Below are 17557 nucleotides of genomic sequence, written 5' to 3'. Positions count from 1 at the left end.
CTTGACGACACTCCCAAATGAGACTAAGCAAACAAGCAAACATGAAGGTCGCGTGAAAGATAAAATAAATTATAATATAATAATTTCTCATGTTGGTCAACAGTCTAGCTGTGAAAAACAAATCCTATGCATAAAAGAAACACTCAGTTTGTATCCTTAATGATGTTAATTCAGTGAAATTGTAATAGATTTGTTTTCTTACTCATATTTCCAATATTGTGACCACTTGATGAAAATGCGAACAGTGGACGCTTAATGGTGGTATTTCACCACTTCTAATAGTTCCCATTACAGTGTTCTGGGGACAAATATTGTTTTATAATTTAATTGAATTGCGACCCTCCTGTGACATCTGCATATAGACACAAGATGACCATGTGAGTGATATGTCACACCTTTCTCTTAAAACAGTTCAAGTAATAGAGAGAGAGACCCTTCATGCTGTCCTGTGACCTCTAACGTCTGTCACAGGATTCATATTACAGATGGACACGTAGACATGTTGGTCACATGCCTTCAGAAGAAATGAGCAATGAACTTTCATAGTTTGATTTACCGTCAAACATTTCGGTACCAGTCTAACTTACTATATGATTAAAAAAAAGTACTTTATTCTTCTTGATAATAAATTTCACTTGAATCTTGATTGTTACATTTCCCATATAGTTTCAAACATGGGCCTTTTTATGTTATATAGATAAACTGTTCCCATCTAATTTTAGGCTCTTTCTTGCTGGCTCACTGCCCTCCTGACCTATACACGTCAGTTTACGTTGGTGGTCAGCGTATTTGTTCAAAGTGGGCTTGTCAGTATGAAGTTATAAAGAAGAATTGATTGGAAACCTTTGGGTTGACGTTCTGTGAAATCTAAGTCAGTCACTATGTTATCAGTATTATTGACATCCCACTATCACATATCACAAATTTACACTCTGTACGACATGCTTCTTAGCTCAAATTACTCACTTGGATCCAAGTTAGAGGTATTTGTGGGTCTATATTTTTTATTAGTCTATACACCATCACTTACTCCTTTTAACAACTTCACGAATTTTAAAATTAAACTATTGTGCATTACATTTAATTTGTTGCTCACATATAGAATTAATATTTTACTTTCTAGCCAAAAAGTTCTTAGAAAATACCAGTTCAATAAATATGACGTTAATAGGCAGGAACAAAAGTCTTTCCAACATACTGGAAAGAGAATTAACTTGACTGCACATTACGACGTATTTTTCCGACATTATTAAACCCTTAGTGGTAAATACATTTAGGTAAACTATTTGATTTTTATAAAAGAATAAAACACTTAAAAGAGAACTGTTTATTAGAGCAAAAACTTTATCTCACATTTTGATTGGGACTTGTAGTATGCAATGACATTCGATTTATTAAGTGAATTCTACATTCAAAATTAATGTTTCATCAACATATGAGGGTGGTTTTTTTTCCTTTAACAATTGTCAATACACGCTTTCCTCAACGTTTTACCTGAGAACAATAACAATTGTTTTTGCTCTCTAGTTGGTATTCTTTCCACATATTCTTCAACACAAATAAAGTCAATGGTGATAAAAGCAGCTTGCTGTTACATACCGTATATAGGCATATATATATATATATTATCATCTTAATATCTGCCACCTGCAAGTTAAGCCCTGTTGCCGTAAATATGTTGGCTGACTCTAGACATCAGTACAGAGCAGGACCAGCTGTTCAGCGGTAGTTTTCCACTCTAAAATGATCATCAGGTGGATTATTATCCACATAATGGAAAAGTATGCGACGCTGGTCTTCCATCGCTGTGACTGACAAGAGCAGCTGCTGTGAAACATGTCATGTAAAAGTTCGCGGGATGTGATTGGCCGGTGCCAGGTGCTCTGCCAGCACTGATTGGCTGCTGGAATAAGGCTTGAGTTGTAAAGAAAACGTCACGAGTACGAGAACGTAGTGACGTAACATGACGCAAGCGGGTAGTATAAACTCACCGTCCCTCGCGCTCAGAGTGAATGAAACACTGACCAGAGAAACGTGACCACTTTACGTCTCCTCTTTTGGACTTTTTGAAACGTTTGTATCTTTTAGACATTTACACTCGACTTTGGGTGAAAGCACGCTTGACTGTTTCTTCGGCTGAAGTTGAACAGGACTCGCGAAAAGGACACAAAAAGATGAAGTACATTATAGGAATTGGCGGGTAAGTTCATTTTTTCATCAAAGAGTTTTTTTTGGGGGGGAGTGAACTTTGTTGTTGGCACAGTCTCCTTCTGTCCATCTTAAGTGTAAGTTTGTCATCGAGGCTCAGATAACAGAGAGATGAGGAGATGAATGTTGTCATTATAAGGCTGTGTAGAGTTGTGTTACAGGGATCATAGGACAAACCAGAGGTTTTGTTAAATGCCACATTTACATGAAATTTGGACATTAATCCCTGGTTGCAAAGTTTACAGTATGTGGTTGTATGTCACGTTTTATTAAATGCCCGCCAGAAATCATAAACACGGCTGAACATTTGACCCGGTCACTTCCGGTGTGGCACGTTTGTTGTCATAAATCAGGCGGGACATTTGAAATTCACCGCGAGACTGAATTGAAAAGTGGAGGGAAATTCAACTTAAGTACAACAAAAGAAACAAAATAAAGCTTATTGTTTCAACCATGTTCTTTTGATTATCATTCGTATTGAGATATGACACAATTACATGACATTACTTTGGAAAAAAACACTCAGAAACACTGTACAAGGATGTTTTCATTACATTTTCTCAGCTATAGAAGGGCAACTTGAAATCTTACTCTGCAAATTATTCCATTCAGCATTTTACTTTGTTTAAGGTGAATCTGACTATTTAGACAAGGTAAAATCAAATAATAAATGTCAACAAAGTGTGCCACTTTTCCTCTCGACAATAACTTGTAGGAGGGACATTTTTCTGATTTTAAAAAAACAAACAAAAAAAACATTTGTAATGTTTCTAATCTTTATTCTGACACCTTTGCCTTCTTGTTCACAGAGTCACTAATGGTGGCAAAACCACCCTGACAAATAACTTGATCAAGACTTTGCCCAACTGTTGTGTTGTACATCAAGATGACTTTTTCAAGGTGAGTTTCAGCTATAGTGGAAAACATCCATTTATTTGTGATATTGTCACCTCCTCCTGTAATGAGCATTGCACGTAAGCAAAGTAATCTCCCTTCACATATGTGAACTGCCTCAATGTCTATGTAGCAACGTTTGTTACTTCACTGCAGAAGTCTATTTCCCCTCTTGTGTTCTTTAGTCTCTTTGTGCTGCATTAGCTTTTTAACAAATCCTAAAAAAAACTTCCACAACTCAAGTGTTAGACTTTTCCTCTTTTCTCTCACTTTTATTATTGGTGTACTTTTTTTTATTTATTTTTTTTAAACTGTTTGCCATCTATGTGCATGCCCTTTCGCTGTTTGTGTTTTCCCTTTCTACTGTATGCACTCTTTTGGCCGTATTGCTCTGGCATGTGAGTGGGATCTGCACGTGTTCAGAGCTGTGAGGTTGCAGCAATATTTTATTGGTGACTGTTATTTCAGAAACCTGATCAGATAGAAGTCGGGGAGGACGGCTTTAAACAATGGGATGGTAAGACTTCACTGAAGACTGCCAATAACTCATTGTTTTATTGTCACAAACCAACACCCTCAAACATTGAATGCATTACATACATTTAACAAGTACAACACTCAAAAAAAAAAAAGCAGACTATTACCTCGTAGACCTCCCGTAACTGGGAGTAAAATACAAAAGACATTTGCATTTTTTTCATGTTTTCCATTTGTATCCATTCTAATTCTAGTTTGTTTTCTATCATTTGCCTTTTTATCAATCTCGCCCTGCAGTGATCACAGCCTTGGATATGGAGGCCATGACCAACACAGTGAAAGGCTGGATTGAAAACCCAGTGAAGTTTGCACGCTCCCATGGCGTCACTCTGTCTTCTCAATCTGACGTGTCTAACCCTGAAGAGCAGACCCACATACTTATTGTGGAGGGCTTCCTGCTCTACAACTATCCGTGAGTTTATACTCTTTGACTTCCAGTTTCTGTCTCAGCTGTACACTGTATGTCTGGACAGAAAACGTGTCGATGACAATCAGTTGATACAAACATGCACATCATGCACGTGTGTCTCGAACTTTCAGTAATAGTCTCTTGATTCCAGCTAATTCTAAGAAATTCATAATAACAAACGTTGGCAGGGTGTTTATATACTGTCACGTTGGATGCTTTCCTTTAGCGAGTGGGTTCTGCACATAGCGATAAGAGTTTCGGCAGAAAGAGGCGCCGTGAGGTGATTGGTTCACTAAGATAGAACATGAATGTCAAGCACATGGCAGAGATGCAGATAAACCACAGAAGCATGACTTTGCTTGTTTACTCTTGTAACGCGTGACCTCGTCTTCACCTTTAGGCCTCTCCTGGATGTGTTCAACAAGAGCTATTACATCACGATTTCCTATGAAGAGTGCAAGAGGAGGAGAAGGTAAAACTGCTGAGAATTAAAGTGTTTATGTCCATTTTTCAGCTTTTTATATTCCATTAGTTTCCATTACATCTCTCTATTGGCATGTGCTATTCCTAATAGTGTGATAATATTTTTCAGTACAAGACAGTACACTGTCCCTGACCCCCCTGGCCTGTTCGATGGCCATGTATGGCCAATGTACCTGAAGCACAGGAGAGAAATGGAGGGATGTGGTTTGAATATTGGTATGTTACAGCTTATTTCTTGTTAATGTCAACACATACATGTGTAATCAATGTTCAGGTGACACCGTTTTCATCTTTTTAATTTGATTTTTGTGGGGTGCAGAGTACGTGGATGGTTTGAAGCACAAAGAGGAGATCTACAACCAAGTGTATGAGGACATTCAGAACAACCTGCTCAATTGTTTATAGGTAAGACGATAGATTTGACAGATGATCTAAACGTATATTTTTTAATATCATAAATTACCAAGTACTCTGTACAGTTTTGCGTTAGGATTTTAAGTACACAAACATCTGAAGCGTCTTTTCTGTTTCTCTTGCAGCAGGAGGACTCTTCTCCATCCCTGTACAGATTTTGTAAATAGTCCCAAGGATTTTTTTTTTTTTTTTTTATGTTTCTTTTTTTCTAATGTTATTCTCTTTGTAAATGGAGGAACTCGACTTTAATTTATAATTGTCTTTTTTTTAAATCATGTTTGTGTTTTTAAAAAGTGATTGACTAGTATGTTACTGTTGTATTAAACTGCTGCCTTATACTGGACCACTTGTTGCATTCTCCTAAGAATAAATCCATTAGCTGTCCATCAACAGTAAAACAAGAATCTCTTTTGTGTTTTAATTTTGTTAAACATACATTTCCCTAAACCCTAACATACAATCTCTTCAATGCCTATAAATACACATGTTCCTGTTGCATCCATTTCCTAAATTTGTACTAACACTCAGATTAATCAGATGCATTTTAATAGTCAGTGCCCGACTGTGACGGACATTTTTGTGATAGATACTGATATTGTGGAGGGGATAAATCTGATGCTGATGTATTTCTGAGATCTATATAATGAAGAAAGAAGGTCCCTCAACTGAAAAGTAATTGCAGGTACACACATCACAATGAAAAGTGATAATACTTGTAATCCATATAGAGAACTGCTAATGTGAGACTCAATGAAACTCAACTATGTTATAATTCAGCCTGGTGTATTTTGAGTTGAAGTTAAGGTGGGTTGTTTGACAGCTTTTTGTTTCCTGGTTGGGATTTCTATAATTCTAAAATTATTATTGAATTCCTATCACACAATCCTTTTTGGTCTTGAAGAGAAGATGCCCTAGGACTTCTCTAAGATAACTTTCTGAAAAGAATGCTATTGCACTTAAATCTAACTCGTGTGGCAGGAAATTAGTTTAATCACCAGCCTTTAAAACGTATCCTGCTCTGTATGAGAACATGAATCATCCCTTTAGGTTGAACTACTTTGACACATTTCTTAGTGGGATCATGAGTAAATGCTGAGAACCAGACAGAAACGTCAATAAGTAAGATGTTAATCAGAATCTCGTAGATTTACAGTAAGTGGATTAGATTTCGTCTGATTTTATATTGACCCACTTTCATCTTGACCTTTAACACTTTGAATCTCATCATTAGATTATATATCAAAGAAGTTAAATAATATGAACCACTTTCCATTAAATTATTTTTGAACCAGGAGAGGCCTGCCCAGTTAATTACATAGAGAGACTTCTATTTTTAAACTATGTAGCTCTAAAATAGTTGCCCTCACTTGCCTGGTGTAAGCTTGAGTAGGTCATAGTCTGACCACATGATTTAGGTTATTAGCTCCTGATTTACAGCGCGTGAAGCTACAACACGTGCTGATATCACCTTACACTCATAAATAGGCCAGATTTATTTCTAATTTCCTCTTGGGGAATACCTTGTGTCTCGTGAGTAGTTTTCTCAATTAAGGAGAAGTCCTAGGGGCTCCTTATTTCCACTGACGGCAAACAAAAGCTCTCTTTACTAAAATAGCTCAGAGTTTATCTGCTTGCCCAAAGTGTGTGTGGTTACTTTTGAGTCCTAGCAGGACTTCAGGGACATCTTACAGTTACAACCATTCTCTGAGTTCCTCCTGACATCAACAGTAGGAACAGGTCTGTTGTGTGTTTACTGTGTGAATGGCGTGACAAGGTGACTTTTGTGACGTTCTAACAGGGGACGTGCGCTGTGAATAACGCTGGCACTCCCGTTGCAAAAAAAAAAAAAAAAAAGACAGCAGCGTGTAAGCACGTACACAGGTGGATCTGTCCTTAGAGGACGAACGAAAACCTGAAGAAACACACGTCAAATGCTGCACTGTTGAACCATGTGAGACAGAGCCTGCATTAAGCTGCTTCACAGGAAAAACAAATCCAGTCTAGACATTTTCCTCCACAAACCTGACCTCTTTGCTCACAGCACGGATGAACTGTGTGACTGCAACACCTCCATCAGCAGTGTCGCTCTGTTTAAAGCCTCTCTGAAAGTTAACCATTGTTCCACTGAGGACGTCGACTATTTTCTGTTTTTATGGTGCGAGTGTTTGCATGAACACACATACACACATTTCAGATTGTATGTCTCCTGAATACCTTTTGTGAACAGTGGCTGACTTTCAAAGCACGTGCAATATGAAACTGAACTGAAAGAATACGATGTGAAATTAGATTAAAAGAGAACATTGAAAATGGTATGTAGGCCTACTGTATCTTGTACAGAGAAAATCAGAGGAAAGTAGCACTGACCTCTATTTGGATTCACACATCTTATCACCTCACAGGATACTGAGGATATTTCCACTTCATGGTAATCCTTATTCAGAATGTAAAAACTCAAGTTAAAAATTCACATGTTCACATTCTGACACTGTGAACTAAATATATCTTTGTTTATTCTGTTCCTGTCCTGCTTCTCCTCTGAGGGGGGTCAGGGAAGAAATTGACTGAAATGGCCCTAAAAATAGGCATGACCCCTCTTTGGTAGTTCCTTGATTATCAATAACCATCAGCAATACTAAATGGTGTTCCAAATGTGTTGTGTGTCCTTGACTTAGTTGCATTTTCTAAACTTAATTCTTGACTGCTTTCTGTGGAGGCATCAGGTACCTTCAGATCAACAGTAAACAGTTAAAACCAAAAACAAACATTTCAAAAATGAATGAAATAGGTATTGACTGCAGTTTCGGGGAAACTCGAAACTTTTATTGTGATTTAACACCAGGACCATGTAATGAAGTCCCAACACTTACACAAATCCTAGACCTGTCTCTCAGACATACTCCTGGTTTTATTTCTCCATAAATTGCCCATTGACTGCAAGTGCTTGTGGGTATATTTAGAGGGCAGTTGGTGCATGAGCAGATACAGGAAGATTTTACTCGACCACTAAGCCCTGTACCTTCTATGACTCCCTAAATCTGTCTGCACAGCCAAACAAAGTAACTGTGAGTATAAATGAAAAAATAAGTCATCATGATGATGTGTCCGGCAGGGCTTTTGTGACATCTTAATGTAGTGTTCTTGCTTTTGTTTTACCTTGTGTCACTGGATTCTTTTAAAGGGGATTTGAAAATATTTCAAATTACACGCAGATTTGAGATTTTGAAAATAGGTTTTGATCAAAAATTCCATTACACTCTGACTATAAACACAAAGTACACATAAAAAATTTTCTATTAGGAGACAATTCTGAAATTAAAGCTTTAAAATCAGTTTGTCAGGACTGTGGACAAGGAACCTGAACACACACACACACACACACACACACACACACACACACACACACTACAACATTCAAGAGTCTTTATTGACAAAATTAGGACACTGAAACAATGACTACAGTTTTTATGATTACTCTTTTTATATTCTTCTTCTTCCTATCATTGTTATTATTAATAATAAGGTGATGATTATCACTCTTCTTTCAATACTGTTATTGATTAGTTTTATCATTGTTACTATTGAATTATTAATTAATATTTTTAGTAACCTTTTTTGTTTTCTTTGTTTTAATATGATTTGGCAATATTGTCACATTTATGCGAATAACATTTACTGGACTGAATTGTATAGGTTAGATTGTCTAATTTAAAGACGTTTTCTCACTAGTGTCCAATTTAGATTTTAATAGATTTGAAATATTTAGCTGTGTGCAATGAGTCAAAAAAAACTTGACTGTATAGGGTGTCGCACAGAAAAGCTTGTGATATTAAATTGTTGCATCCTTGGGGAGATTAAATAAACTTTAATTTCCCTAAATATTCCGATTCTGAAAGACTTGAATAGTTTTATACATATTTCTGCTTTGAAGACACAGTGACTTCAAGGTTAGACCCTCTGTCAGCTTTCTTGTCCCTGAATGTTCTCATCTTATCTTGTTCAAAGCTGAACGCGACCATAGTACGTCTTTATATATCTATGAACGTGACGACCAGTGACGTGTTCAGACCGGCTCGCGTCACAGTCTATGGTCACAAGCAAATGTCTATGGTCACAAGAGTGCGAGTAAGCGACGGGCCACTACTGCCACCGTGTGGTGGACAGGGGGACGTTGCCTCAGTGTGGGGATTCAATAGGTTTATCACAACCTTACATTGGTCAGTGACGCTGTGCAAGTCTTTTAGTAGCCTGAAGTCAATAATGGTCTTTAAATGCAGCTTGCAACATGTTGACGAAATGTGAATTCAATTTAATGATAGGCCGACGTTACGAGACTAACAGCACATTTCTTTCAAAATAAATCTTTTTTTATAATCATACTGTCCGTTTTCTTCATTTTGTCTATTTTACTTGTTTGTTTTTAGTGCATGAAATAAAAACAGATAAGAATAAATCGAATAAAGCCCCCCCCCCTCTCTCTCTCTTTCACACACACACACACACACACACACACACACACACACACACACACACACATATTTTTATTTAAGGTGATGTCGGCCTACGTAACCGTGACGGAGTCAGATTCATCCAAAACGCCCCATCACCCATGCCAAGCTCAAATGTTGTTCTTTATCCTAATGAGTTAGTGTTCAAGTTCATCCGACAGAGTAACCATCAAGTTCAGCCATGGACACGTTTTTAATACTGATTTTCCTCTTATATGTTCTGATGTGTTTGGGTACCGGTCAGCACCATTTACGCTCACGAGTTGGACCGTGGAGTCACCGGTTCCAGTGGGAAAATAACGGCCAGGTGTACAGTTTACTGAGCACTGGGACTCAGTATCGTTTGCCTTCACAGACAAGGAGACGCACTCAGCTCTTATTGACGACTAAAAACAACTTTAACCGACTTCACCCTCCTGTTACTATGGGCAGATCCAGCAGGGCCAGACCTGGAGAGGCTACCGGGGGTCAGTCTCAACTAAACGACATCATTCAGATGGACGCGTCTGTTCTTGGTTCTGATGCGGGCCAGTATTTGCTCACCTCGGGAAAGCGCGGGACACACGCTCAGTCCCCGCCGCGCGTATCAGCCACAGGTGCTGCGTCTGTGGGACGCAATTCACATCGGACATCTAACAACAGCGCTGCTTCTCTCACCTCCATCCAGGAATTCTCCGGCAGCGGAATACCAAGAGGAGGAATAAGCACACCTGGAGGTGATGCTGGCTCACAACGGGCCACTGTTTCATCGGTAAGATCCCCGGAGTTTACGCGCAGCCGGGTAGCTAGACTACGATCTGAGAGCTCGGATTCTCCAGCTCGGGCACCTGGCACAGCTGGATGGGTCGATATGGCTGAGGATAGTGGAACCAACTTAGGTGTCGCTCATAGTGCGCAAAGAGCGCAGTCACTGACCAGGATAACACCGGAGACAAACGTTTCCCCCACAGCGCTCTTCAGTAACGCCGTAGAAATACACTTTCCTTCAGCACGAACGGATGCAACACGGACTGAAACGAGTGACCCACGAGACCCGCACAGCATTCATCACAGGAACTCCGTTTTCTATGATGTTCATCCAGCAGACCGCAGAAACAGGATCACTGTGCGCCCTCCACCTGCAGCAGGCTACGGCACCAGGTTCTTCCACAATGGTAAGAACACATGAGTAAAATACCGAGGTGAAAAGCAATATTTCTAACAGAGTCCCATCTTAAACCCAATATAATTGTTTTAATAGCGCCCCTAAGTCATACCAAGCCTTAAACGCAGCTATTTTTTAGTGAAATGCTTTTGGAGCATTCCAAAATGCTTCCGTAATGCATTTCATATTTGAGTATAATTCTCCCATCAAGGACAGAGCTAACGTTTCCAGTACGAGTGCCTCTGGGCAAAATTCTGCAATTCGAGAAATTCGTTAGCTGGATGAAGCTTTATGTGTTTATCGTTGAAAACTTTGAGTACATTTCCAAATGTATCTGAAATAGCTATAGCTGAAAATGTATAGTTTAAAATGACCAGAATTATTATTAGAAGATCGTCTTGCACTTCATACCCTTACATTAACCTTTGATTAAGTTGATTCCAATGTAGATAATGATCTATACATGCACTATAGATACAGATTTCAAAAGTGTTTGTATGCAAGTTAAGATCAACACAATTCTCTAAATTATGGCCCATCATTACTACACAGTGTGTCTTCTCGAAATGCTTCTGAAAAAAAACAAAGTAAAAATCTTTCATCTGTTTTTTTCTACATACACAGATGAAGCTCCTACTTTTCAACAACACCCCTGAATTTCTGGTTAACTCTTGTATTCATTACAATTTTTACTCTAGGTCTCCCAGACTTGGTTCCTGACCCTTACTACATCCAGGCTGCCTCTTATATCCAGAGAGTGCAGATGTACGCACTTCGTTGTGCTGCTGAGGAGAACTGTCTTTCCAGGTGAGTTTTTTTTTTTTTTTGACATCACACTGTCATCATATACATGAATCTATCAAGACATTTTAATGAAATCAGTTATTTACTGATCAGCCACAGGTGCTGCTCATTTACTGAAGATGTGTTTGTAAATGTCATTAGACAATCAATTGAGTATAAATTGAGTATAAATATAGAATAAGTAGAGAAGGTATTTAGGAGGTTGCCACATTAGGATGTGCATTTGGCCTTAATCCCATATGGAAGCTGTGTTGCTGAGTGAAAAAGCGACTTGACACAGATCTGGCAACCGCCCGAGATTCTCTCCTCTGATCTGAGCAGCCACTCTGCCAAGTAAAAGAAGTTAAGAAATGAAAGGAGACGATTCCTGAGGTTAAGTCCAAAAATTCTGAAGCAAGACCAAAAACCACCTCTTAGACTTGTGTTGTAAATCAACATTATGTAAACCGCCGAGGGAAGAGGAGAGGGAGTTCAGTGTGCAGTGAAGTGTGTGTGGAGGATAATGTCCTGTAAAGATACCACAAACCAAAAGGTGGAACAAGTTATCTCCAGCTGTGCCCTCACTGGTTCGATACTCAAAGTTAACTTGAATCATTCCCTTTTTCTGTCAGGTCTGCGTATCATCCAAGTGTGAGGGACCTGGACTACAGAGTCCTGCTGCGCTTCCCGCAGCGAGTCAAGAACCAGGGAACAGCAGACTTCCTCCCAATGAAGCCCAGACATGAGTGGGAATGGCACAGCTGTCACCAGTGAGTTCAATGCTTTTATTCACGACCAGATCAACCAGTCAACACGCAATCTTTAGAGGTCTGTTTTTGTTTATCTCCAAGATACACTTTATACTTCTGAAATTGTGTTGGTTTATTTTAAGACATATTTCCAAATTATGGTAAATTAAGACACTTTGTACTGAAATTCATACTCACATGCATTTTTCCAAAGGTGACAGAAAACTAAGCACATTCATTATATTATCTTAGCATGTTAATTATGTTTTTCTATTTGGCCACTATATGGTAATATGAACTCAAAATGTTGCTTCCCTCATTCCCTCACCACACTGACTGTCTGTCCTTCTCCCTCCAGGCATTACCACAGTATGGAGGCCTTCAGTAACTACGACCTGCTGGATATCTCCACTGAGCAAAAGGTGGCAGAGGGACATAAGGCCAGTTTCTGTCTGGAGGACACATCCTGTGACCCGGGAACACGTAGACGCTTTGCCTGCACTGCTCACACTCAGGTTCATCTTCTGTGTCTTTTATTCATCTACTCTTCCATTATTCCGCCCATACTCACAAGTCAAAATGTTTAGGTCTTCAATTAAAAAAGAACTAATTTTAAATTCTAAAAGATGAATTATTTCGATAAGCCTCCACAAGATTTATATAAATCTGTGTTTTTTTCTCAGGGGCTCGGTCCCGGTTGCTACGATACGTATCATGCCAACATTGACTGCCAGTGGATCGACATCACTGACGTACCACCTGGAAACTACATACTTAAGGTGGGAGTGTAGAACTGCTCCATGAACAGGACAAGATGAACACTTATCAGACCCATAATAACCTTCAGCGGAGTTCACATTTTTCAATTATTATTATTATTATTATATATTATTGAAATATTGATATTTATGCTTCTGATGTTTCTCCAGGTGACAGTGAACCCGTCACAGCTTGTTCAGGAGTCTGACTTCTCCAACAACGAGGTGCGCTGCGACATCAGGTACACAGGAAGCTACGTGCAGGCCAGAAACTGCAGAATAATAGGGTAAGTCAATGTTATAGTGTTCTACGTCTTTATAGAAAAGAGGCTGAAGAAAAGCTCATCACTGTTTTCTTTCAATTTATTCACAGAAGCTGACCGGACTGAAGTTCTCCAACAAAAAACTATTTTAATACCTGTTTGTTCATCTTAATCTGCAGTCCCTACTCTATGATACAACTGTTTTAAATCCAAATGTGTGCCATTATATATGTTAAAGTTTGTATTTATGTATTATGATATGATGTAGTTTAAGTCAGGCTGGATAGTTGCCATGTGAAGTTATGTGATTTGTTAGAAGATACTGTACATTATCAGAGGATTTTAAAGCAGTGCAAGGGTGTACTGTAAGCTGTATGCTGGAATCATGTTAGCGTACCTCCCAAAACGAGAGAAAGCCAGCTATTTTTAACAAGCTGTACAAAGTCATGAAGTCAAACTGTATGAATGATTTGGTGCTAATTTTGGAGGAAACAGCGACACTATTCTCCCTTGAAATTCATCAGACTTTGACAACATGTGTATTGGAGGTAGGGATTTACAAGTGCTGCTAAAGTATAATAAATGCTTTGATGCATTTACAGAGGTTCAATGTAAGAGTCTCATTATTGTGTATCTAACCCTGCCACAAAAGTCTTTTATTATATTTAGAAAAATGGTTGATTGTTTGAAATGTTTTATAATTAAGTGAGCTGTGTGCTGGGGGTACAAAGGTACCACTGACGATTTGTGCCTTTCTTCACTTTTTCCAAACAATCATTACTGATGTCATCATTTTACCCAAATATTTCTCAACATTAAGTCATTTCATTGCTCATTAACTATAAACACATCATTGGTCATTGGCGTGTAGGGAAGCATATTTCTTGTATGTTATTTTGGAATAACACACCTCAGAGAAATACCTGAAATAATTCCACTTAGCACGTTAATGTCTCCGGGGAGTGACAGCAGAAGACTGAAGGCTTCACACCACTAACCTGTCTGCGTGTTTGTCATGTCGTGTTACAGTGGATGAGTGTTTGAGAAAACATTTCTCCGACTGCTAATAACCCCATGTGAGGTGTCTGGGAAAGTTTCTCTGTTTTTACATCCTGTCACCAGATATATGAGGGACACACAGTTGATTTTTAAACAAGTCATAATAACCACATCTACATAAACAATTCTTTCTTTATGTCCTCTTTTCTTGCTTTCCAACATGAATACATTGCTTTGTGCACTTGAGATGTTGAATATAGAGCATGAAGGTAAAAAGGTTTTCACTGTCTGGTTTATCAGGATATTGTATTTCTGTTCACATTTTCAACACAGAGAATTTAAGTCAGTAAATAGAGAGACTGGTGTAAACATAACAACTAGCTGTACATATTATCCACAGTTCTCCTGTTAATGTTCTTTTCAAAATGTTAGATTTCACATATTTTCTGTTGATGGATGTTTGTGAGATGTGAAAGTGCAAGCAGGTGGAACCTGAGTATCCTTGAGTGTGATTTTGTTCCTCTTTCCTCTGGCAATGCGAGAAAGTGTTTTTTGTTGCTCTTGTTCCAAGTTAGGCCTTTGTTTTTGAATGCTGTGGGAGTTTTCACTTAGTGGTTGAGTTCATGAGAGCTTCTCTATCTGATTTTCATACATTTTGGAAGTCCTGTAGTCTCTGAGACGAGCAGGGGATTTTTTTAAATAGTTTGACATTAGTGTTCATTTAGTGCTCAAACTAATGTAGTGATAAAGGAGGATTTTAGGCTGGAACAAAAGCAAAAATGTGAAAATACTTTTAGACGTAAAGATCCTGCATTCAGAGTCATACTTGAATAAAAAAAAGAGAGGTACGATTTTGTGTCAACGTAAAAGTATTGGTTCTGCTGATTACAGCATTATGAAATGCATATTCTTGTTATGATTTCAGTTTGAAAATACATCTGGATAAGAATGTTTTAATGTAATTACTGGAGCAAACTATATAAATCTTTTAATATACAGTTGTTTATTCTCCCGATGTACAACTGGGGAGTCAGGGCCCTTTAAAGAGAATCTTGATCAATCGGAGGTCCTGCTAACAAACACACTTCTGCACATATTTAACTTTTCTCGAAGGGACAAGAACCTTCAAAAATTTAATATATAAGCTTATCACCTGTTTTTTGCTGAATTAATCTGAAAAGTTTTCTAGTAGAGTATGAAGAAGCAAAGATGGAAATAATTAGCATAGCATAAGGATAGAGTATGGAAAATCTCCATGCATGCAGCTCTTAAATCTACACTACACTAGGTTTAACTGTATTATACTTGTCCTATTACCCAAACATGGCCTCTCTGTCTATCCTTCACCTTCTTTGGTCAGGGAGAGTGGTGGTGATCTACTGGCGTGAATCTGAGTGTGACAGAGGGTCAGGCACATCCTCCTCCTCTTCAGATGCTGTTTGCTCAGGGCAGGCTGACGTGCTAAGCCTGTAGGGCGTGCAAAGATGTGCAATGCATCCCTACCTTCCCCTGCTGGAGATGGCAAAGAGGAGAGAAATTCCACAGATCCGCAGACGGACAGAAAAACCTGAGTGCAAACTGCTGACCTCAGCAGCGCCACAGAAACCATGGTATCATGGGCAGATTGTGTGTGAGGCTGTGCCCGGAGAACTTACTGTTTGAGACTAACCGTCAACAAGAGCCAGAGCCAACAGACGAGACAGTGACACATTATGGCAGCCAGTTTTTTCCTCGTACAGACACACACTGCTACACTGTCAATACTGACCCCTTCAACCTCCACATGTTCCTTTCCAATTTGAATTATTCTTTCAAAGATGAATTCAACAAATGACTGTTTAGTACACCCCTGATGCACTTCATCGAAGGAGTGCACTAATGTTAAATGTGAAATCAAATTAAACTTTGGCAAGATTTATCCGTTATAGGCCTTTCTATCTATCTATCTATCTATCTATCTATCTATCTATCTATCTATCTATCTATCTATCTATCTATCTATCTATCTATCTATCTATCTATCTATCTATCTATCTATCTATCTATCTATCTATCTATCTATCTATCTATCTATCTATCTATCTATCTATCTATCTATCTATCTATCTATCTATCTATCTATCTATCTATCTATCTATCTATCTATCTATCTATTTGTATGTTTAGGTAACAAAACCATACAGTTAAGCATCTGTCAGAGTACATGTTACCTCAGTTTACTTAAAAAGACAAACATTTGGGCGTATTTAAAAAAAAACCCTCATAAGCTTGGCATGATAACCAGCTAATGTTAGCAAATTGGAACATCAAACTGTGGCTCTCAAAAATAACAACAACTTTCTGAAACACCTAGTCTCAACTCTACTACACAATTTAGTAAGAAAGTAAATCAATAAGACATCATACCATACAATATGACGCGATACAATGCACTTCATTGTCCCCTTGAAGAAATGTGTCTCAGACTCAAGTAATGAATCTATCGTCAGAGAACTAAATAGAGAAAAAAACACGTAGTGATCACACATATGGTTCACATAGTATGGGTTCATTGTCATTTCAGCTGAAAAGTCTGTGGGATTCAGAAGATGGTGTAATATTAATCAACACTATGTCAGTGATAATATAGGTCATCGTGCCTGAGAATAGATGTAACACATTCACAAAGAGTATGAACTCATACAACAGCTCCTTGAGAGAATAAATAATATCTGTAACATACTGTATATAAAGCATGAGGAGGTTAGTGTTACAGTTCTCGAACAGCTGTTTTCAAAGGTGTTTAATCAACTCTGATACATGTGTAAATCCACACTGACATAACCACTGACATACTGAAAAGCTGATTTGTAACACTGTGTGTTTAAAGTCTGGAGTACGCATCATTAGTCAAATAACCTGATGCCAAATCTGTACAAATGTTGTGTTTCTTTCTCTGCCTTGCTGTTGGAAACTGTTTGTTTATAGCAAAGAGAAGAAGTTATTTTAATGTGCAGGGTGGAAACGAGAGGATGGTTTCCCCATCTTGAGTGTTATTTTGACATACTTAAAAAGGAGACAATGTTTACCTGGGCAGAACAAGGGCTTCCTGACTCTGAACATCTACACATCATTACAGATTTAACAGCTCTATCTGTTTGAAATAGAAGAATGTGTGTGCTCAATGAGCCGTGTACTTTTCCTCCAAGAGTGCTTGTGTAAATATTAAAAGTACTCTACTGGCTGTCTGGGTGGACACGTGCTGTTATTGTATTATTTTTTAGGACAGGGTGAGTGTGCATGCAGGGAGGAAGGAAGGTGGAGGTGTCTGAGGTGAGGGTGAGTGTAGGGTGAGGGGGGCTGACAGGCTCTTCAGCTGAAACCCTCCTCTTACATTTTGTCTGTATTTGGTTCTGAATGCTCGTATTG

General features: G+C 38.5%; 2 protein-coding genes across 3 annotated transcripts; both read left to right on the top strand.

The window, feature by feature from the left end:
• Nucleotides 1-1963: 1963 nt before the first annotated feature.
• mibp (muscle-specific beta 1 integrin binding protein) lies at nucleotides 1964-5349 on the top strand. Of its 2 annotated transcripts, none has more exons than XM_079350235.1 (8): nucleotides 1964-2200; nucleotides 3018-3108; nucleotides 3571-3619; nucleotides 3877-4051; nucleotides 4449-4520; nucleotides 4641-4747; nucleotides 4851-4936; nucleotides 5074-5349. In XM_079350235.1, exons 1-7 carry the CDS (start codon nucleotides 2175-2177, stop codon nucleotides 4934-4936), a joined length of 606 nt encoding a protein of 201 aa, XP_079206361.1. In that variant the 5' UTR covers nucleotides 1964-2174; the 3' UTR covers nucleotides 5074-5349. The 2 variants fall into 2 exon arrangements, with proteins under 2 accessions (XP_079206361.1, XP_079206360.1); XM_079350234.1 differs by having other exon boundaries at nucleotides 1965-2200; nucleotides 5071-5349.
• A 4258-nt stretch (nucleotides 5350-9607) lies between these two features.
• On the top strand, nucleotides 9608-13755 carry loxl5a (lysyl oxidase-like 5a). Its single transcript, XM_079350510.1, has 7 exons — nucleotides 9608-10607; nucleotides 11296-11404; nucleotides 12013-12150; nucleotides 12488-12644; nucleotides 12813-12908; nucleotides 13059-13174; nucleotides 13261-13755. The coding sequence occupies exons 1-7, from the start codon at nucleotides 9635-9637 to the stop codon at nucleotides 13265-13267; spliced, it is 1596 nt and encodes a 531-aa protein (XP_079206636.1). The 5' UTR covers nucleotides 9608-9634; the 3' UTR covers nucleotides 13268-13755.
• The last annotated feature ends 3802 nt before the right edge of the window (nucleotides 13756-17557 follow it).

This window comes from Symphodus melops, assembly GCF_947650265.1.
Source record: "Symphodus melops genome assembly, chromosome: 8".
Lineage (NCBI taxonomy): Eukaryota > Metazoa > Chordata > Actinopteri > Labriformes > Labridae > Symphodus > Symphodus melops.
The sequence above is the reverse complement of the archived record's forward strand: the minus strand, read 5'-3'. Positions and strand labels throughout refer to the sequence as shown.

Excerpts from the sequence above, each read along its gene's own strand:
- loxl5a (XM_079350510.1), top strand. The coding sequence starts at position 9,635 with ATGGACACGTTTTTAATACTGATTTTCCTCTTATATGTTCTGATGTGT. Across the intron at positions 10,608-11,295 it reads CACCAGGTTCTTCCACAATG|GTCTCCCAGACTTGGTTCCT; the intron begins GTAAGAACACAT and ends TTTTTACTCTAG. Across the intron at positions 11,405-12,012 it reads GAGGAGAACTGTCTTTCCAG|GTCTGCGTATCATCCAAGTG; the intron begins GTGAGTTTTTTT and ends TTTTTCTGTCAG.
- mibp (XM_079350235.1), top strand. The coding sequence starts at position 2,175 with ATGAAGTACATTATAGGAATTGGCGG. Across the intron at positions 2,201-3,017 it reads TACATTATAGGAATTGGCGG|AGTCACTAATGGTGGCAAAA; the intron begins GTAAGTTCATTT and ends TCTTGTTCACAG. Across the intron at positions 4,052-4,448 it reads TTCCTGCTCTACAACTATCC|GCCTCTCCTGGATGTGTTCA; the intron begins GTGAGTTTATAC and ends CTTCACCTTTAG.